The sequence below is a fragment of the Rhea pennata genome, chromosome 1, assembly GCF_028389875.1.
Source record: "Rhea pennata isolate bPtePen1 chromosome 1, bPtePen1.pri, whole genome shotgun sequence".
NCBI classification, from domain to species: Eukaryota; Metazoa; Chordata; class Aves; order Rheiformes; family Rheidae; genus Rhea; species Rhea pennata.
Window position 1 is genome coordinate 25,278,064 of NC_084663.1, and position 22,939 is coordinate 25,301,002.

The 22,939-nt window shown below is 36.2% G+C and overlaps 1 protein-coding gene across 2 annotated transcripts in view; it reads right to left on the bottom strand.

The window, feature by feature from the left end:
- Positions 1 to 22,939, bottom strand: part of CPED1 (cadherin like and PC-esterase domain containing 1) — a 149,844-nt gene that overhangs the window by 75,471 nt on the left and 51,434 nt on the right. The window contains exons 8-15 of one of the 2 annotated variants that reach the window (XM_062583293.1): positions 11,515 to 11,657; positions 10,156 to 10,228; positions 8,240 to 8,407; positions 7,105 to 7,209; positions 5,974 to 6,143; positions 3,845 to 3,904; positions 733 to 800; positions 569 to 613 (exon numbers count right to left, since the gene is read on the bottom strand). In XM_062583293.1, coding sequence (XP_062439277.1) covers positions 569 to 613; positions 733 to 800; positions 3,845 to 3,904; positions 5,974 to 6,143; positions 7,105 to 7,209; positions 8,240 to 8,407; positions 10,156 to 10,228; positions 11,515 to 11,657 — 832 coding nt within the window. The remainder of the gene's footprint in view (positions 1 to 568; positions 614 to 732; positions 801 to 3,844; positions 3,905 to 5,973; positions 6,144 to 7,104; positions 7,210 to 8,239; positions 8,408 to 10,155; positions 10,229 to 11,514; positions 11,658 to 22,939) is intronic. The other variant, XM_062583302.1, reaches the window with a different exon arrangement.

Consider the following 22,939-nt stretch of genomic DNA (forward strand, 5'->3'; position numbering starts at 1 on the left):
GAAGGCCTTTTCCTCTACATGGCAATCGCTGCACGTCTGTACAGTGACTCCTTGTTATCAGTAAGGAAGGCAGCAAAAAGCACTGTTCTCACTAAAGACAGAAGCACTACCTTAATATAAGGCATGCAAACAGACATTTTAGAAATAAAAAAGCTCTTCATCTCTTAAGCACCTCTTTCAAACTCCATTTTGGAATTGAAGACTCTGGCCTAATGCAGGGCTTCATGTAAGTCAAGTTTAAAGGCTATTCTATGAAAACAAATATATGCTAAGAACTTGGAAAATCATCCGGGTAAAAGTCTACTAAAGTGAAGTAAGGAATCAATGAGTGTTGGAATATACACACTAATACGCACACATAACAATGTCTAATTTCTGTGCTTGAGGGTTACTTCACATAATAGTCTCACTATGGAGTGATTCACAAACATTCTTGTTACTTAAAAATCCTGTTTCTATATAACAGCCCACAGGCAATCCAGTCACTAAAAATTTATGCAGAAAAAAACAAAAAAAATTGTCAATCTCTCCTCTTTCCCCTTGACGGTCTAGAAAGACCTTTACTTACCATAACTGCATTGTCTTTCTCTAATATTGTTGGAATATTGCAATGCTGAAAATAAACAGAAACAATTAATAATTTTCTGCTCTATGCCTGATTCATATACATTAGCAGAAATAGTAAAAATAGGAAACGTCTAGTATATAAACAGTCTCACTCTGATCCCTTACCTTCCTGATTCTTCCTTAAGTCAAAAGGAGCACTCTGCTTAATACTCTCATTTTCTGCAGAAGGATTCCTGCCAATTCAATATCAGACATATTCTACATAAATGAAAGGAAGAGAATCCATAGAAAATTTTTCAACAATTTCTATCTGGCAACCCATGGCACATGGTATTTTAATATTCTCCATGGAAAGATGAACCTTCTGGATTCCTGTTCCCAGCATTAGTATTTCCCGAATGAACGTGACAGAAACCATACGTTCTATAATGAACAGTAGGATATAACAACAATAAGAAAAAAAGAAAAGCAGTATTAAATTTCAAAAAGCAGTTGAATTATTGGAAAAGTGACTACCAATATAGTCAAGAATAAAATAATCTAAATCCTATCTCTTATCTGTTTGCATACTTCTTTTATATATATATATTAGAGTTAGACTTTGTTAAAAAGCTTTAAATATAAATGAAGGCCTGTGACACAGTGAACACCTGTACAGAAGTTAGCATGACTTTATATAAAGGAACAAATCAGCCATATATATTATTTTACCTACATATTTCTGTTTGTTTACTAATTCAAAACAAATCATGTGATTAACATCCAGGTTATATATCCTAAGTGTATAGAATAAACAACGCATATTCAGAATATGTATCTTCAGCGAAAAAAAGATGAATAAGACAATTGCAACCATTCATTAACACCTGCATGACTACCAGTTTGCTAAATCAGCAGATTTTTTTTTTTTATACTTAAACAAAAAGGGAGCATGGCGTAAAGAAGGCTTCTCTCCAATCTACGTCCAGTGTAGGACCTCTTGCTAATCAGGCTTTTTCAGAGGTCCAGTAGCATTTCTTATTAATGTTTCATGAGTTTTCATAAAGCAGCTTCTTCCCAAATGCCTCCTGTCCATCCAAGTAGGATTTTGAAATAAACAAGCTCACTCTGCAACAGGAGAAGAGATGGCAATATTGTTCTATGCAATCAGCCATCACTGATGTTTCAATAGGAGCTGATGAAAGGAATATTAAAGTAAATCATGATAAAATGTGAACTGTCTTATACTAAAACAGTGATTTCTGGGTTATCTTACCAAGTTAGCAAACAAGCAGCTGGCTCTTGGCAGATCAGTGTGTGTCTATGTGTGCATGAACTTGAAGTTCTGAGTTTGCACTGTCTAGACACCACCCTAATTTCATGCACATTCATGACCTCCGTCAAAGGAGGTGCTTACCAAACTATTAGAGAGTTTGTTTTCCAAGTTATAAGTCATTTGACACCCCTCCTTCTGTTTGCTAAGGAGTTAATGGCTAACATCTGTCAAATACATTTTTTTTTCTGGTGCTCCTTTTCATGATGTCCATTCCCAAACTTGCTGTAAGGTGAAATGAAAACGTGTTAACTGTACAAAACTCTGATTTTATTTTAGCTTAAGGACACCACAGGAGTGTGGTAGCCACCACCACTGCAAGGACCCCAGCTCCCAAATGAACTCTGTGACCTGTGTATGTCAGTTCTGCAAAGAGATTGTGCTTGTCATCAGACAATGTTAAGAGAGGGATAATAACTTTAATCTACCTAATTATATTAGGGTATCAAAATATAATAATTAGAAAAATCATTATAGAAAGATAATCAAATGAATGTATTCATTTCTACTGAAGAGTTAGCATTTTAATCATTAGCACCATAAAATTTTCTTCTCTCCAAGTTCCTTTCAGTCAGCAGGACTGAGGAATGATTCAGTCATGAAGCTCTTCCTCAAGTACAGTGGCTGAGACCTCTGACTCTGCAGAACTCTTTCCTCCAGATGTTGTTATTCAAGGGACATTCACCTGTGAGTGGCCCCTTATTTTTCCTTAGTCTTGTACAAGATACTTAATATCTTGTAGGAGCTATGAAGCTCCTACAAGGAGCTATGAAGTGTAGAGAAGCATATTGCCTACACACTTTGCAATTAGTTCTAATGAACTTCACTGAATGACAGTGGTGGGTGCATGTTTGTGAATTCACCTTTTGAGAGATCCATACTGTGTGTCACATAGTCTATTGACAATGAACCTGTCCTCTAGTATTGTCTGTGATTCAGCTAGAGAGAAAGCTAAAGGACTGACAACAGCAATACTAGTGTAGCCTAAAGTATATACTAGTATGGCCTAAAGACGTAAGCTGTGAAGTATGTGTAGAGATAGATAATATCTTTCATAAGATCAAATCATATGAATAGGAAGAAACAGACACATTTGGGTTACCTAATAGATACAAGTGGCCACAGGAGGTCATTTTGTGAGATACAATCACTATTGACTTTTTCTATTAGCTGTCAGTTTAAATTCTGTGTGATGCAGACTGTTTGGTTGATTTCAGACATAGAGTTTCCAGGAGAGTATTTAGTTCATTTGAATGAAGTATCTTGTGTTGATCCTCAAAGGACAACCACAAAATTGCAGACTCAAGGGTGAGATTTATTTTCTGGCACTTACTATCAAATCTCTCTCTCCTTCCCTCTGTAGATTAGTGACCTTATCTCAGACTTCCTTGCTGTCATCCTCTTCTTCCCCATATTCCCAATCATACTTATATCTCCAATTTCCCATGTGATGAGCAGGACCAAGTTAAAATCCAAGCAATTCATCTCAGTCTAAATTCAGTTTGAGGGCTTCTGCTTCTATTTAGATCTAAAAGAAGGGTTTGTATACTGGAAGCTCACTTTTTTCCCCCCTACATATATCAGCTGTTCTCAAAAAAAAAAAAAAAAAAAAAAAAAAAAAAAAAATTACAGCTTTATTGACTTACCTAGGCTTGTTTCTTATGCAAATATAGAAGGGTTAGTCTTCCTCACAACTCTGATTCTCTCAAGCTACTCCCTGTCTGACGCAGACAGTATGTCAAACATGCTTGTTAGTATGTGCTTGTTTGTATGTACTTTATAGCCCTTATTCTGATAGACAGTAATCATACACCTCTTAATCATATCACAAGCTGAAACTATATAGAGTTCAAGAACAGCGAACAAACAACATAAAATTGATTTCAGTGTACACATTAGGTAATACCTCCTCATCACTTTCAAGGAACTTTATCACATCAATACCTATGAGACAGTCATTCTCACCTGGCCTTTAACCACTTCATTATAGTTTGAGATGAGTTTCTAGAACTCTTCCTGCTTCTCCTGTGGAAGGAATTCAGAAGGTTCACTAAAGTCACTGAAGGTTTCAATATGAGTCATGTAGATGAAATAGGTAGAGAAAGCCAGGCCAGGAAACTTTCCTAAATCCCAGCTCCATCCTACAGATTCATGATCAGTGAATTGTATAAATGTAAAAAACCTAAGTCAAAAGTCATTGTTTCTGCCATAAGTATCTATGCTTGTCTGGCTGGACATTCACCTATGCAAATCACCAGATATTGTAAATGGAAATACCATTTTGCACAGTCAATGAAATAAGTAGAGCTAAAAAAACCCAGTCAAACAATTTGGCCTTAAACTGAAGAAATTCAGGCAAATGTCCTGGTACACAGACTCACCCATGTTGTGAATCTCAGGATAGACTAATCAAAGCTCAAAGACAATTCTTAACAGAGTTACTCAGGGAGCAAGCTTTACTCACCTCTTTCTTTTGTGCAATTATGAATAATTACATGCGTATCTCATACAAGCATCATCATCACACGCCTGTAACTACCAGGGTGAGAGCTTGTGATTTAGCAATGTCAAAACACATCAACAGAATGGTTTTATTAGTTTAGCCACTGCAGGAAAATACAATGCAAACTAGAAGATTGGCCTATACCCTGCAGTAGGGTCATAGTACTTTTACATATTTATACACATATAGTTGTGTTCAACTTGAAGAAAAAAATGAAGCCAAGGGGCTTGCTCAAAGTGAGTGGCATAGCTTAGATTAGAACAGAAAGCTGCTAAACGTTGGTATGCTTTGATATGCAAAGCTAAATATTTTGGCAAAAGGGAAAGGGCTTATTCATGAATGCAAGCAGCTGCATCTTAGAGTTATTTTTCATGGAGTGGCCAACAGTAACAACAATAATGCTTCACACATTCATGGAACTGTGTATTTTCAAAACACTAAAAAACAGTTACCTAGCGAAATGGTCAAGTATAATCTCTACTTTATAGCTAGGCAAACAAAAAAAACAGATGACTGACTTGCTGAAAGCTACACTCAAATTCACTGAGAAATGAAATTAAAACTAAGGAAGTCTTATAGTCACCTTATTTATTGACTATAGCATTCTCCAAGCAAAATGAATACAATAACCTTCTTTGCACATCTAACTTGAGACTCAGTGGAATGAAGCACACATATTTTCTAATATGCCACTGTTCCTGAAGCCTTTTTTACCTAAAGAATACAACATATGCCTGTATCCAGAAAAGAAGTATGCGTATGTGCATGCATGCATACATGTGCATGAAATGCCTTTAGCTAGGAAATAATTAGCAAGGACAACACATTTTTTCAAATTTAATTCTAAATACATAGTACTCCATAACATTTCTGCCTCCCTCCCTTCATTCCTAACTCCTTCCTTTCCTCCCTCTTATTCTTCCTCCCCTTTTTCCTTTTTTTTTTTAATGAAAGTTAAAATCTCTTGCCAAAAGCTCAACAGATCCAGATCCTGTCATTACAGTATTTTTCAGCTTTAAAATAGAGCTAAAATGAGGTTCTTAGAGTACGGGTGCCCTCTCAATTGTCTCTTGTTGGACATTGACAGTTTTGAGCAACTCCAAAATATTAACCTCTTTTAGAAAAATCTTCATCTGAAATTTTAGTTTCTTTGTTCATATTTTTGGCTTTAACTGATGAATAAATTAAAAGATAGTCTTAACTCTGGTAAACACTCCTAATTTTGTTAGGAAAAAAATCACCTGGTAAAATTTGTCTGGTAAATATTCCTAATTACAGTTATTCAGGAACAACCCACGTAATTCACTTCATATTTCTTGAAATGTTTTTACTGTAGTTCCAATTAATTCTCTAATCCAGAATATTCTGTGTTAGAGAAACACAGGGGGAAAATGTGCCCTCTGTGGAAACCTAGTTGGAACCTTAATGACAGAATGGCTGGCAGTGCTCCATGATGGGATGATGGACCTTCATTCTAGATGCTGTAAATCTGTTTACACCTACCAAAGGATTAAGTTTCACGGCACTCACTGGAGCTATTCTAATTTATATCTGTTGAGAAAATATGCATATTATATAGTAGCCATCTTACCATTCTGCAAAATTTGTATGTGACTCCTTTGTCATGAACTGGAACTTTTCAAGTAAACTGGAAAGCAACCAATGTACAGTCAAGACTGAACCAAGACGCCTCATTGGGTCTACCAGGTGATAAAGGTCATGCAGCAAAGTTTGGATTTTGGGTGCAGCAGATGGGTAAAGCTGAGAAAAGAGACATTGATTAGGGACTGTAAGTGATAATATTATTTTTCCAAAGAAGTGAGAAAGCATAAGAAGTGACTGCATGTAGTATATAGAAATATTATTACGCATCTATATGTTACATGCTTATATTAATGTTCTTTCCACACATCTAGAAAATAACTGTCTTGCCTACCCTTGCAAATCAGGCTTATTGGTACCGAGTTGGAAGTCTCTTTTCCTTCTAAAGCCTCTCGATTTTCAGACGTAGACAACTATTTTCCTCTAAAAAAGTATCCACACAGACACTACAAACTCAGTCCTTTTTTATTTCTGACCCTCAGTATCTGCATGTTCTTCTCTGCAGCCAGCTACTTTTATAACATGAAGACTTTCTGAACAACAGATTCAGTAGCTGATCTTTCTTTTCCTGTGTACTTCTCAATTCACAGCAATTTCCCTCATCAGCTGCAGTGTCTAGCTTTTATTTCTCATTCTTCATTCTTCTCAAGAAATGAACTCATTTAAAGTGTGAAGGAGAAGGCACGTAACATATGCTGTCTGCTTTTCTGCCATCTTTTTATTTATACCATTCTTTTCTCTGGTCATGATCTCAATAGTAAATTCTCTCCAGTCCTTCCATTTATACCTGTTTTGCTTCACTGCTATTCTCCTCTCTGAACCAATTCATTAAATGGTTGTTTTCATTATTTTCCTTCTTTTCCTTTCTTCTGTTTTCTAGTCTCCCTTTCTGTTTAGCTGTCCTTTCTGATATATCTTCAATTCTAATTTTCTATTTTTTTCTTTTCTCTTTCACTTTTATTTTCATAAACACTCCAAAATAAAACTAGCAGACCTCCCAGTTTCCCTGTCCATCTGGCTTGACACATGTTCCAGAGAGAGTAGAGAAAGGCATTCAAGGAGAAATGTTAACAGATTTGCATTAAATATGTATAAAATATAACAAAATTGTTTATTTTACCAGCTTAAATTGTCCAAGATTCTTCAGCTCTTTTACAAAACTATTAATTGAATTTATTTCTTCTAAAGATAAACATTGTTCATCTTCTTTCTGGTAGGTTCCATCCTATGAAGGAAAGGACAACATTAACTTACGAAAACACAAAGTAATGTGCTTTCATTAGTCCTACTCCCTTTGGTGATCAAATGGACAAACTACAGCATCTCCGAACTTGGTCTAACCTCATTCAAATTCACAACAAATAAGCTCCTTCATAGGTCTTCCCACTTCACAGTCTACTGTTAAGTAGACTTTGCGTTAGTTTTGTGTAGAAAAGAATCTGACATGTTAGAATTATTATGGGAAGAAAGTGTACAAAATATAGAAAGTGAAGTGGACAGTTTGAAACATGGTCTAGAATCCTTAGGAAAAAAGTTAGGTGATCATATTGTATCTGTGTATACCTGTGTGGCTTCCCACTTCATCCTGCCATAAATTTAGAATCCATGAGCCTGTTTTATTTGTATCTGACAGAAAGGTGGTGGTCTCACAGATAGTTTTATCCCTACAAGCACTGAAAACAGGAGGCTCCTCAGAAATGCCCCCTACTAGTGCCCAGACTGAGAGAAAGGCTGCTAAGGGAGATCCCACCTTGTCAGAAACAGGTTTCACAAGTAATTCAGATATAATAAGAACCCTACAAATGGGAAAAACTTGTAATTGGATCTTGCATTCAAAACAAGATATAATGTAAGAAACCAAATGTAATTCTGATGCTCATGTACATACTTGTTTCAGTTAGTCTATTCTAGGTTTACAAAAACACACAAACCTGTGTAGTGCAATAGACCATTTCAAAAATTAATTATACAGGCAGGCAAATGGTTTGTTACTGCTTTACAAACAGCTTTAAAGTACTGTAGTTTGGAGAATGACATACTCTGAGAGCGAAATTTTTGCTTAGGAAAATTCCATTGGCCAATATAATTATAATTTTTCTCATGATTTCAAAAATCATGAGACTTCAAAAACAAAGCACTATGTTGAAATAAATATTTCATTCTGTAATCTGGCACCAGCATTTTCTTAGTGAAATGCAATTTAGAATGAAATATTTTTTAAAAAGAAATAATAAGAAAAAGGTGTAATTAGCTACCTTGCTCGTAGTTGATCCATATATGTTTTGTAAAGCTTCTATGAAACTGGAAGTTGAGGTTTCGTTAGATAAGAGAAATTTTAAAGTATCTTCAAAAATAAATTCCCTGTAAGTTTGGTCCTGAATATTCAACTCATCTTCATCTTGAAAATCAAAGTTATCATGCACCTAATGGAAAACAATGTAGAAATTTTGAGTATATATATCTAGTCCAGTCTTTCCAAAACTTTTATGCCAAACTAGAAGTATTTATACAAAAAGGTCATAATAACATACATAAAACAGGATTATAATATAAGAAATGTGTAACTATATTTTCTGTAACAACTACACACCATAATGTTTGCTGACCTCCAGTGGATAGAGTACAATATTGCATTCTCATTTAAGATAGCTATTCTTAAATGTGTTTGATTTGAAAATTAATGAAAAAATTAAAATGTCAGCTCAAATATTAACACATCCTTTACAAAACTTAGGTATTTAGAAGTTATTACTGATGAAGATACAATTTTTACAAAATATAAACACAAAGAACAAACTCATATTTATAAAATATAAATAAATTAGTATTTTAGCATAAACATAAAAGCAACTTTAAGCCATATGGGACATACAGATACTTCAACTTCTAGGGGATACTATTCAAACTAAAATGTCAGTTAATGCTTAGTAATTAACAGCTATTAATTTATTAGAGTAATTATTTATTATTTCATAGGAAACCATTTAACACTACTGATTTACTTGAAGTTTATGCATTATTATAATTGATGGTTGAGACAACTGTGCAGTCAGGTAAATATGACAGGTCTACTAAAAGATTCTGCTTTGTTTATAGTTTTAAGCATACTTCAGCTTCTAGGGAAGAAGAGGATTTCTCATGAAGAAAAGAATTTATTTACAATCTACAGTTAATTTTCATGAACACTTCAAAACTGGGATGACATGTCATATTTCTTCTACTAGCTAAAAACATCTTTTTAGACTAATTAAGGATATTGTCTTCACGGTTCCCAAGTCCATTTCTCCTGTGCATTTAAAGGGCCTTGGTTTATGAAGCATTGAAGAGATTGACTGCACTGTTTTTATTAGCAACCTGAACAGATTTTAAATGAAGACTACTTTAAAAAGTTGTCTCCTGTAATTTTGCTGGATATATTTTCGCAAAACTTTTTTAGCTTTCTGTGTATGATAGATGTGGACAAAGATATTATATGCATACTTTATTATACAATTATTATGTATATATAAAGACTAATGAAAAGCAGCTGGAAAGCAGTACAACCGTTGTGGTGCACTGGGCTATTCTTGAGACAGAAGAGGTACAAACATGGCACAGGAGCTTATGCCACAGCTGCCCTTTCTCTGGTTTAGAGGGTTTCAAGAACAGTCCAGAAAGTAGTATCATGGAGGTCAGAACAGGTCATGGATTGAAGAAGTACAGCACAATTCATGGAGATCTTTAACTTTTATTAAAAGGTATTTGTGGTATTTTAACTTCTTCGCATCAGCTGTGTTCTGGCACAGTTAATACCTCACTTTCCTTGCATGCAATGCTTCCTATCAGTATTGTTTACTTGATGGTCAGAATGGGTGAATGAGGTGATAGCCTGTACTACTAAAACTGAAAACTTAACACATTTGAATACGGTGAACTTCATTAGAGCAACTCTGTCCATTAACAACCTTTCTCCCACAGCAACTCTCCACTTCCATGTATAATTAATATTCATGCATGTGGACATTTCTCAGAGATTTGAGGGCAACTATCAAAGGGGGTTCCCTGCTATGTTCTTTTTTGGTGTAATTTTTTGGGGTCAAGCAATTCTTCTTCTTTTATTTGGTAAACTTTTAACATCTAAGGCACTCATGGAGACAAGAAATCCTTAAGAAAAGCAGTAGGATTTGCTTACCTCAAGAACTACTGGGTATATAGAGATGTTGAATCCAATATCAAAGGTTAGCATTTGAAAACATTGGCTGCATCTGAAATAGAGTGTAACAGGAATCAGACTCAGTGAGGTTAGTTACTATTGTGAAATATATGCTACAGTGACTGAAAATATACGTGAATGCCCAGAGAAAGCAAGCAACGCAGTCTAAGCAAGATTTCTAGGAAGGACCAGAAACCTAAAACAGAGAGAGAATCACCTTCTGGGCTAATGAAAAAAGTGTTATAGACTATTTATAAGGTTGACTTCTAAAGCAGTGACGGAGGGGAACTACACTAGAGGAGGAAATGTCTTTTGATGACAATGAAGTCCCACAAATGCTTTGGAGACATCTGGAGGGCAGAAGACATCTAACAAGCAAAACTCTCTGGACTTATTGAACCTAAGGATCTGTGCTGCAATTGTGGAGATGTCTAAAGGCCTAGGCCACAAACTCTAAGCAATTAATTGGGGCTACATACTTAAAAGGTACCCATCCTGCTGGTAAACAAATATTGGAGTTTGGATCATGGTCAAAATAGCTCTACTCCTGTTACACTCCTCACTTCCTTTTCATCCTCTTCACCCACAATGTAAGCTTTATTCCCAATTTGCACAAGCCAGATAATGAGCTTTATATTACAGCTACTAAAACAGCTGGATTCTAAAATAGCTTTATATAATACATAAAACTTTATAATACATAGTAAATAGTAGCATATTTGCTAATTGCTGTAAAAATGTCAGAGATGTGATATAGCATATATAGATTAATAATTTTAATTAATTAACATAGTACACATACATGTTGATCTAGGTATAGTGATTTGAACACCTTAACAGAAGTGACTACAAAGATTTAACACCGATAAAAGTGAACATTGCTGCCTAGGTATACTTCATAACATACATTTTACCAAGTACTTCACAACTGTCTGTTGTTCAAACTCCCTGCCCCAGCCAGATCAAAACAGGTGGGGGCTTCTCTGATTTTAACCATTTGACATATGACAGAGGACTCACTGAAGCGAAATACAGCGTTTATACGTTTGTACTAGCCTGCTTTCGAGTGATTTCTGTTCATTTGTGCTGCCTGAAACACTTAACTGGGACACATAATATGGTTCTAGGTATTCATCATAACCTTTTCACATCAGAAACACTAGACATTAAAGAGCTTTACTCCCTAAACACAGCACATGTCCTCACTTCATTTTATTAAGAAGTATGAAATAGACGAGAGTTTGTTATTTTAGGACATGCATCCTCCACAGTTTTTTAGTTCTGTTCTAGGGAGCTAGCTTGACAAAAGCACAGCAATAACCACTGCAAGGTACTTACTGATTTAAAGAATTTGGTCCTGAGGCGGATGATTCACTGAAGACCTCAGTTATCAGTAGGAGTTTGCTTATAGCTTCCTTCATGTTGTTAAAGGCTTGCTGGGGAGAACTGCTTTTGAAGAACACCTCAAAAAATCTTTGCAGCTGTGAAAAAGTTTATATATATTTTACACATTTATGCTAAAGCAATGGATAAGATAATGCTTTAAAAAGCTTGCTTCAGAACATCAACTTTCATTTTTATTCATTTCCACAGTAATGAAAAGTAACATTAAAAGCTCCACTGGGTATTCCAGTACAGAATGACTTGTTGTTTATAAATAAGCATATCATAAATAAACTTTGTAGTAATGGCTTTAAAAATATTGCTGACGCACAGTCTAAGCTTATATTTTACTATCAACTGGTTCTGAGCAACAGAAATGCAACACTTACTTACTTTATTTCTTCAACAGTAAAACTTCATGGTAACAGCACACACAGTTAACATACTGTGCCAAGGGTTATCATACTTGAATTCTGACTACAAATTCTTATCTCAAGTTAACAAACTTTAAACTGAATATATAAGAAAAATTATGCTGCAAAAATGATTGGTGAGCACAGCCTATGTTTTGATGTGAATCTTTGATGGGAATACGCTAAGGATTTCAGCTACAGGAATCCTCCCAGTGACATATTCACAGGCCTGCCTGACACTGTTGTCTCAGCTGCTTTCATCAGTTATACAAATTCCCCCTTTGCATCACTGTAGACAGAGGTACAGTGAAGTAGAACTGGAGCAACACAGAGCTGCAGTGAGGAGTGGCATACAGGCAGTTTTGTTGCATTGATCATTTGTGCTAATAAGAGAAATGGGCTGCATTTGAACCATATTTCCATTACAGTTATCACACACCACAGAACCGCTTAATTTCTAAACTATATAAAACTATTAGATAGTTTAGTAATACTACTTTACCAAACACATACATCTATACTGTGTAGAAGCACTCTATTCAGAGAAAAAGCACATATGGCAGGCAAAGAAGATGCTTTGTGCTGCTACTCAGGAGGAATTTCTCATTATTTCCATAAAATGCTCTACTAAATTGACTAGAAAAGCTGTTATGTATTTTCTGTCACCATCCAGTCCTACTTGTTCTGTGAGGGAAACATCACCGAAGCACAGAGGCAGCACCGCAGGGGACTGATCTCTCTATTTGCCTTTGATTCCCTTGTCACGATCAGGTATTCACTGCAGGTCTTTGCTTGGCCTTTAGCAGAAGTCTATGCAAAGATCTAAGTGGTATTTTGGATCCACAGCATTATGCATTGACTGTGCTGGCACCAGAACTCCCTATAACATATTACTGTACAGTAGAGTCCAAAGAATTTTCTAGACAGCATGGGAGCTTTCAACTGGGAGCACAAATGCTGCCAACTATATTCGTCTGCACTGGCACAGATGAATGGTTTTAAGCTTTGTTCAGGCAGCATATTGCAGTTAATGCAATGAGCACTTTCCACTCTAAACCCTTTTCAAATGATACTATATCATTGTTTACATATGGGAAATGAAGCAAAGAGAAAGCGACCCTCCTTTGTTTTTTGCTCTCTTCAGTGCCAGTAAATCCATATTGTTGTGCTGGTAAATAACTGACAGGTAGAAAGTTTGTCTGGTTGTCTTCCTGTTCTTATCACCGCTTGTTTTATTCTAACAAGTAGTTCCCTTCCCAAGGTTTACTAACCAAAAGAAATGTGTCCAATGCACAGATAGATGTAGGCTGAAGGTTGTAATGCCTGGAACTCTGTTTTCTGCTTCTGACAAAGCTTTTTGAAACTCCAATAGGAAAAAAAATAACAACCCTATATATTACTAAGGTTATAAAATTAAACTTTGACCCCTAGGAAATTACAAAGTAACGATTGCATATACAACCTCAACTTTGCCCTTTGGGTATTTGCATTATGTCGCAATCTTTAAATACATCATACTGTATTTTTATGTCATAGACCATTTTCTATTTGTACTGCAATTCCATGAATCTCTAGGGAGAAGAGCTTTGAAACTGCTGTGTAGGAAGAGAATTTGCATATCCTCAGATCACACACTATTTCACTGTCACAACAGGTGGAGAGGGAGTATGTGTCTCTCAACACTAAAATCACTAAAGCTGTGGTTCTCCCACAAGGTAGTATAAAGATTACAAAGAAGCAATTTATCAGCCAGATCCTGGACATCACTGACATTCCTCCTACACTAGCTTGCAGCTTTTCTCTAATTTCCTAAATCTAGCAGTGGGTACTGACAAGCTAAGGGGGAAGACATGTTGCTTCTCTGTGCAGGGAACATAAGCAGCTGGATAATTTTGTAAGGAGAGATGGAGATTATTGGGAGGAAGGACAAGACAGACAGACAAAAGCCCCATTGGCTCATTTGCTCCTCTAACTAAATCAATTCCTGAGCACTTGCAACATAACAGATACATAATGCATATATTTCTAGCCAGAATTAGGAAGACAGGCTGCTTGGCCCTTTTGGTACTCACAGTGTATTGTTGGCAATAAGTGAAAGGGCATGAAAATAACGCTGACTTCTCCTAGGTATTGCATTACAGATAATGCTCTGCTTAGGTAGATAAGAAAAAATCAAGTGCTCAACAGGTCCTCAATAGAAGATGTCAGGTTTTAGGTTAAGCTGAAAATAGGTATTTAGTCAGTTTAGTTCAGGACAACAAAGACATCAGAAAAATAAACAGGCCAGGTTTGATTCTAATTCATGAAAAAAATCCTATTCAAACCAGTCCAGATTAAGTTTGACTCCAAAGGATTCTAAAGGATACTCAGCAACTGATAGGAAAAAAAGTACAGCATACATATTTGGGATAAGAAAGTATGAAAAAATGCAGGAACTGCAGGTTCTCCTAAAAGATCATCCAATGAAGACTTATAAATATTTCCATTCCACTGCAAAATCTTAAACTCACTATGTTAAAAGTTACTTCACATGATCACTACCGATGCTTGTTCTCTCACCTTCAAAGGAAACAGACTACAGCAAGGTTCAACTTCATTATTGACTGAATCTGATTAAAAGCAGCATTGAATAACAAAAAAGGACAGAATGGAAAAATCTGATGAGAATCTCAGGAATTTACTCTGGGAGAAAGCTGACCTCTGGCTGGCAAATTTTTGAGTAAAGGAATAGGGATTAAATTTTAGTAGGCTGTAAAACTTAATGCACACATGCACAAATATACTGTACAATGACACCATTGTATATAGAATTACAGAACTTCTCAGGAGCTTAAAAATGTTCATCCACATGCTGGCTGCATACAGTCAGCACTATGTTGCACATGTTTATATAATGCCTTTTAGAAAATGTGTAAATGCAGTCAAATTACGTGGATCAAGCACACATTTTCTCTGAAGGCAGAATGAACTAGAAACATAAATATTCTTAAGATTAACTTTAACTCATTGTTAAATAAGCTCAGCTCATTTACTCAGCTCTCTGATAACTACTTTTGCTTTAGGATAAGCCACTGAAAAAAATGAAATATTTGGCTAACTCAATATTGATTTTAAAATGCTCTTTCTTCTCCTACTTTGATATTCACTTTTTAAAGTCTGCAGTCATTAAAATAAGCCTTCTTATCTCAGGGACATGGATTCTATGGACTCCTCAAAAGATACCTTGAAGCATTAGTTTAAGGCCCCATAAACAGAAAAGATAGAATTTAACTGACAACAGAATTCCCATTTGCAACCTTCATGTACAGACTCATGGACACTCAAGGAGAGCAGAAGAGTGTGCCATCCACAGAGCTAGATGTTATGGTTACTGCAGCAATTCCGCTGAGAAGATGTTCCTCTGGTATGATTTCTGCAAATGAATTTCTGAGGAGAGATTTTGGGGCAGCCTAGGCCAGCTAGCTGAATGGTTAGCTGAAGATTTTTGCCTTAAAGAGGCTATTGAATTGATTTAGCCAACAGAATCCCAGTCTCCTCTACTGCCACTCCTCGTTTTAAGAGGCCTGTTCAGAGTGTGTTGAGCAACAGGTACAGCATCGACCGAAGTACTCTAACACTCTATAGAAGATGATAATGAATTTTACTGTAGTAAAAACAAACTGTAGTAATCCTTCTGGGATTGCCTTCTAGTTCAATTCTGCCTCATGACAAGACAAAAGAGTAAGATTCTCCTTAACTAACTTTAGTGATGGGAATAAATCAAAAACTAAAATAATTACATTCATTGATTGCATTGACTAGCTTTCTGTTTATTGTAATTCAAGTTCAGAAGCGCAGCTCACATGAATACATTTAAGTGTCATAATGTGGAGACAAATCCCACCCTGGAAGACTACATGGTACATCTCTGTACCAACTAAATGTCTAGATTCTTTCTATACTTCATTGCAGGATATAGACACTGAAAAACATGATTTATGTCCTCTAAAGGTAGACATCTCAAAACTGTGAAATTAATTGTAAGCTAAAACTGCTCTGTCACTTCAGTGATTATACAGAAATCTAAAGGAATATACATTGAAGACAGGAAAGAAGTATATGTTGGGGATGCTCACACAGCCCACTGTTGACAAAAACCACCAGGATAACAAAATCTCTATGACTGGGACATACAAAACTGTCTGGGCAGTTCTTTGCCCCAAACTGACCAGGTTAAAGAGGAAAGTGACCACCACCTGCATTAAACAGTAACCAGGAAATTACAAAATGAATCTTGCAATGAGTGAGCTTGAGAAAAAGTATAAAAGGAGCATAAAAATTTGTAGTAGGAGGGAGAGACTTCAGAATGGGAACAGAAGCAGTCAAGACACTGACAGAAGTCAGCCGACTGGCATCACAACTTCTGCCTAGACCAGACAGAATTGTCCATCCATGAGCAACCTGTATCCAGTTGGGCGAGTGAAGCGCAGGGTGCAGGAATTAAGGACGAACCTGGGGAGTATGTGTGTCGCTTCATGAGGGACTATCTCAGCAGCATGTGCATTAGAAGACAGTATTGGCATGGGTCCTACATGAGTACACATGATCTGGACATATGTAAAATGCACTCATGTCAAATGGGAAACCTGCTTGCCCAGAAGAGGGGGGCTGTGTTTGTAACCCACACTACCTGTGAAATCGGATGTGCACAAAAATAGGTAGAGGCTATCTGTGATTAAAATTGCATGTGATTACTCATGGAAGGATATTTAGAAATGTAGAGGTGTTTATTAACCTTTTTAAAGTGCCTAATATTGGGATTTATCTGTCATATTACTGCTATTAATTCTGAGTGCATAGTTCACTGGATGCCATTTAATTACATGTCATTAATTAATCAATTAACTTATTCAATATTGATTTTCTTCAAATTAAATGAACTGATCAGTTTTTTCCTGCAAGAATATCTCACCTTTGGAGTTGTAGCTAAGCTCTGAACTCACCACTTGACACCTCAAGAAGCAAGAAGATGGAAGATGAAAGGCCATGGGAGCTACTGAATAATTCAGTATAATACTGATGTTTACATTTTGGAATCTGATGCATCATACTTTACAGGATTTGTATGAATACATTTTGAAAGGACCTTACTTGTCCCTGGCTGTGTCCTTCAAAACTAGATGGCAAAGTTATCAATAACAAATTTGAGGGCAATATTTACTTCTAAGGAAACCAAAGCATGACCTTCAGTTTCAAAAACTGACTCTTCTTGAAATAATGAGGATGTCCTCTCCATATCGTTCTACCAGGCAATTAGAACTGTCACTGTATTTCTAATTGGTTGGGTCTACAAAAATGCAAAAGACTTAGGGTAGCCTCCTCTCTTTGAAAATAGCTGAGCATGTTTTCATTCGAAACAACTCAGTCAATCTCTGATAACTTCTTCAGCATAAACTCTGTATTTTCAATTCATTTTTGCACATTCATCTTTGCAGTGGATCTATATTTGATGATAATTCTCCACTAAGTCCAAATACTTCTGGGTGTAAGTAGTTGTTCATAGATACAGAAACATCCATTTGCACATAAACACAAATCTTTTTGACTATACGTGTGGAGGTATTCAATATCTAATGTGTCTGCAGGAATACAAACTGGTTCCATGTAGTAGTCCAGAAAAAACATATTTGCAATGAAACTACCTCCTATACTGTCTGCTAGCATAGACAGACCTCACACACTGTCTCTCCAGTATATAGAAAAAGTTGTAAGATGTACAAGGCATGAAAAATGCACTCATAATCAAAAACAATGATTCCAGAAATATCACAGAGAAAATAATAGTGCAGCAATTTATCACAACTTTATAGTACAAGCTTCAGGTAGACCTGTTTATTCCAACCTCTGATTTACTATTACATCATACCATTTCTCTGAACCTCTGACATGGCACTTGACAAAGGAGGAAGCCAGGACATTATTCAGCTAGTTTATACAGTAAATTTCCCACTTATGCATATTTTTTTTTCTTTAAACAAGCTATTTTTTAAAAAATTCTTTAATACCTCAGGGCAAACAAATCTTGTTCCTTAACACTATTTTAATTTACTTACATGGAAGATATACTTTTTCTTAATTTCAGGTTTAAGTGGTCAAATTTCCACTCACCTCAGTGGTTGCCCCAGAATGTCTTATTTTTTGACTGGGGGAAAAAAAGGAGAAAAGGCCATGAGTAAGCTTTCCTCTAAAGATCCTTGCTCTTAACACCAAGTCCAAAGTCACTGGAGTCAATCACAAGCTTTTCCTTAGCTTCAGCAACCTCTAAATTAGGGCCTTTCAGTGGGACTGAACTAAGAATGGTTTCCCAATCCCAGCACTAACTTCTCAGTGGAACAGTAAAGATAATTTACTAACAGCATTTCTCAAATCATTGTGAGAGGCAAATATGGACCTTTAAAACAAGCTGTTCCAGGAGAATAAAGTCCTAAGATCCTGAAAGAAGTACACATTTCTCTAAAACTCATATTTGTTTCTACCAAAGACCAAACCAGAGTTGCTGCCATCAAAAATAAATCTCATGTCAGATTATAAGAGAAGAAAGGAATGCATATGGAAGCTAAAAATAGTGTTTTATTTTCCTATCTGAAGTGTGGTCTTTGGGGAGGAGAGAGAAGAAACCTGCTTTCAGCACAAAATACTTGAGGTATTCAGTGTCCCAGTCTTGCACGTATATTCATTTTAGTGAATGCCATGAAATAGAGAAAGCTGTTCTCATTCAGCTTGATATACTCTGGAAATACTCTGGAAGATACTCTGGAAAGCAAAAAGGAAAAGATGAGAAAAGGAATCAGAATGGGAAAGCTGCTTGCTTACAGAGCTGCCTGGATTAAAGAGCTAGAGCCCGAAAATCTGAGGACGAGGAAAAGAGCAGAGAGCTACGGAGCTGGTTAAGATAGAAAAGGCTTACTTCTGACATACATACTTATTACAAGGAATAATAGGTCTAGTAAGAGCTCTTACTACGGAAACTGAAACGATTATATTGAGAAGAGCAGAAAAAGACTCCAGGAAGAATTTTAATTCTCTTTATGACAGACTGAAACAAATATGGAAAAGGTAAAGAGAGAAGGATTATTCATTCCTTCTCTTAAGGCAAGAACTAATGACATGAAATTATATAATCAGATAGAAATTTTAAAGCGAAAAAAAAGTTATTTCTCATGCAACACATAATTATTCAGTGGAGGTTCTATGCAGCAGGTTATTGGTAAGACCAAACACATAAATAGATTCAAAAATCAATTAGAAAACTGCACGGCATGAAATTCTACTGGAGTTTATTAAACATAAATATTCCATTTACAATTCAGTGTGTCTGATACTGCAGATGGCCAGAAACTGGTCCACCTGGAGGAAGTATCATTTTATATAAAAACCTTATACTTCACACCAAGTACACGATTTTTGATACTTTATTTCCTGGATGTTGCCAGAAACAGAATGTTGGACTAAACAAGTATATGATCTCTCTTATTCCAGACACACTTTTGATATGATATTAGTAGAGAGAAGAAAAAATAGAGTTTAAGATGTTATGAGGACAGAAAACAGAAACAGCCTCTCTCTTATGCTTTATCTCCCAGGAAGAGGAGCCTTTGAGAACTCTACTCTATACACAGGCTACTTACAAGAACAGCCAAATGCATATGATAAGGTTTTACAGAACCTAATTTACAAATTTAATTTTATTCCCAAATAACCCTGTAATTTAATCCAACAAAAGAGTTAATGGCAGTTTCCTTTTGCCTTTGTTTCTGCTAAGAGACAGGAAAGAGCAAGCAATCAAAAAAATAAAACAAAAGTAAAAATTAGAGTGTTCCTGCTGTTTCTAAATATTTTGCTCTTTATGTGTATGTATGTTTGCATTCTATATCACATTAGGTATCTGTGACTATTACTTCAAGTAATATCGACACTGGCCACGCGATGGCAATACTGCAAGCTAAACTCCACAGTGTTCTCCTCTTAATCAGATCTTCATGTCATGTTAAAAGACCTATTTCTTGGATAGATCCTCTTCTGGTTTTATTTGTATATATGTTAAGTATGAAAAATATTGTTGTTTATTCCATTTTTCAAATGCCTAATATACAAGAGACAGAATTTCAATGATAGTCATAGTGACTTACACCACAGCATGCTTAAACAATAGCAAACAGCTTTAATTGATTACATTCACTTCACTGCACAACTTGAAAATAACTTAAGAGGATATTTTCAGCTAAAGACATCTAGGGTGATGCATGTACCCCAGTCAAGGAATTCAAACCCAGGATGCATTTAACAGTCTATTTTGGATGAGCAAATGGACAGTGAGCCGAGCAGGGGCAGTGCAAAGCTGTCTACAACACACAGAATCTCCCTAGGTGATGCAGGACAGGGAAAACTGAAGTCTATAAAATTGTGTCCCTCTGTTAAAAACTGGGATCAGGCTAGGAAAGGCTAACAGCTAGGTGAAGGAGGTGAGTACTTCCTAGTCTGTCAAACTTTGAAATAATTAATTAAAAATGAGTGTTTCACAAAAGAGCTTCTATCAAACATAAAATTATTCAGGGGTTAGTCTTTTTTCAATACACATGCATAATATCCATTTATATGAAGGCATAGTGTTTGGAGATAAATTGCTCACTTGAGTATGCCCATTGCAATATGAAAGTCACAAGTCTGGGCCTGGACACATTCAGGTTGTACCTATTAAGACCAGCAGACTGATGTTTTTTGTTGAAATACTAGTTTCAAAGAATCAAACTGCTAGTTCTTAGTGTTGACAGTCAAATCTTGACAGTTTGACCCTAAATTAACTCGGACTTGGGCGCAATGGGCACAAACTGAAATACAGGCAGTTCTGTCTGAATATGAGGAGGAACTTCTTCACTGTGACAGTGACAGAGCACTGGAACAGGTTGCACAGAGAGGTTGTGGAGTCTCCTTCTATGAAGATATTCAAGGCCCACCTGGATGTGATCCTGTCTACCATGCTCTAGGTGACCCTACTTGAGCAGGGGGGGTGGAATAGATGATCTCCAGACGTCCCTTCCAACCTCAACCACTCTGTGATTCTGTAAATTATTGCACACATTGATTGAGACCCATCTCTTAATTGGTACCACATGCAACTGTTAACCTAGAAAGTCTTTATTATTAATTTTTCAAAGGACAAATGGTCTAAAATAAGGCTATCCAAATTTCTTCAAATAATTAAGACTATTACACAAGTCTCTCATCAAAATATTTGTGTGGCAGAACACCATTCTCTCCCCTGCCTTTCCTGCGTCTTCCCAACCACGGCCCAAATCCAGAGCTGCAGTTTTGCCTCTCCTTGACCACACACAAAATTCTCATGCCAGTCTAGAAATCAGCTTGTTTTCTTAGCCTGCTTTCTGAACAGAGATACTAAAATCTGTATAATCCAGAGAAAACCTGAGCAGCTGGTAAGCAAGCTGCATTTGAACTCTTCCTGAATTGTCATTTAGCCAATGCTTATTCAAAAAGTCATTGTGAAGTCCTGTCATTTCGATTAGGATAAGTAAATTTAAGTTGTAAAAATCATTTACAATAGTTTACTAAAAAAGAAGCAATGGAGTATTATTTGATACATTAAACTTTTTTTTTCTTTACATAGTCTCTTTAAATTATTGGGTATATATCTGATATATATCTATCTTTCTGAGAATCTCTCCTTCTATTTACCACATCCTGGTTACCTCCAGCAACCACAAAGGGGGGTTTGTGCATAGGAGATTAAATTCTACATTTAACATACTGAATTTGTGATAGTAAAGTTGTAACCAAGTCAACCATAACTGTGGATCAATTTCTTATTAATAATGGTTTAACTGTACTACTGTGAGAAAATCTGCTGAACAGAGACTTACACACTCCAAGCAGGTCTTTGAATTACTGTTCAACATTACCAAAGACAGCATATCTATGGTGGCAATACAGCAGATAAAAATTATTCTCATCTGTTCATTTTTGAAGATTCGGTCAGTTGCTCTAGAGAAAAATACATCACTAGCAATTTTTTCAAGACCAGAGTCTCCTCTGTAGGCATGTTCAGTTCCCAGTGACACTAATAGGTATCAGTCAAAGTTAATCAGTGCAAGAACAGATCCTTTCTGTCTTTATTAACCATTGACAGGTTGGAGTTTCATAGTGTAATGAACAATTTTCCTTCTTTGACACTACAGTTGACAGAAACTGAATGCTTAGAAATATAGTGGATCAGATTCTCTGCCTGGGGCAAATACACATAGCTCAACTACCTAGTTCAGCAAAGCAGATCACTGCACTGTCATTGTGTGCCTTGTTGGCAACACCTCACAGCTTCACAAAGTTTATTGGAAACTTGCTGTAATCTCATCCTAAAGGATGTCCCTGATTTAATTTAAACTTCCTTACAAGTATCATCTTCTGACTGACAACATCTTTTCTAGAACCTCCTGCCTGATGCCTCTTCATCAAATGCAGAAGCTTCATTATGATTTTCCCAGTAGGGCTATCAGTGAATTCCAACTGCTGTATTACACAGCGTCTCACTTCCCTAGAGACTGATTCCTCCCAGGATCTTTATAGGGCCCATGGTCTATGCTTAGACACAGCCTGTTAAATCCTCTTCTCCATCATTTTATTAATATTCATTTAAATCTATACATCACTACAAACATACTTTCTCTAGTGCCTAATTTTGGGGTAATTTTTGCCATTTTGACAAGTGTGTCCGAAGCTGTGGAAGATATAATACCACAGAAGAAGTAACCAGATTGGAAGAACTGTATATGTGCTGCTGCTTCTATCTGTCATTTTTATTGCTTCTTCAGCTGCCAGAGTGCTCTGTAAATGGTGGCCGGCATCCCTTTCACCAGAATTCTCTCAGAAGGAATTATTTTCCAGAGCCACAACACGTTTACTACTATTCACCTTTAAAG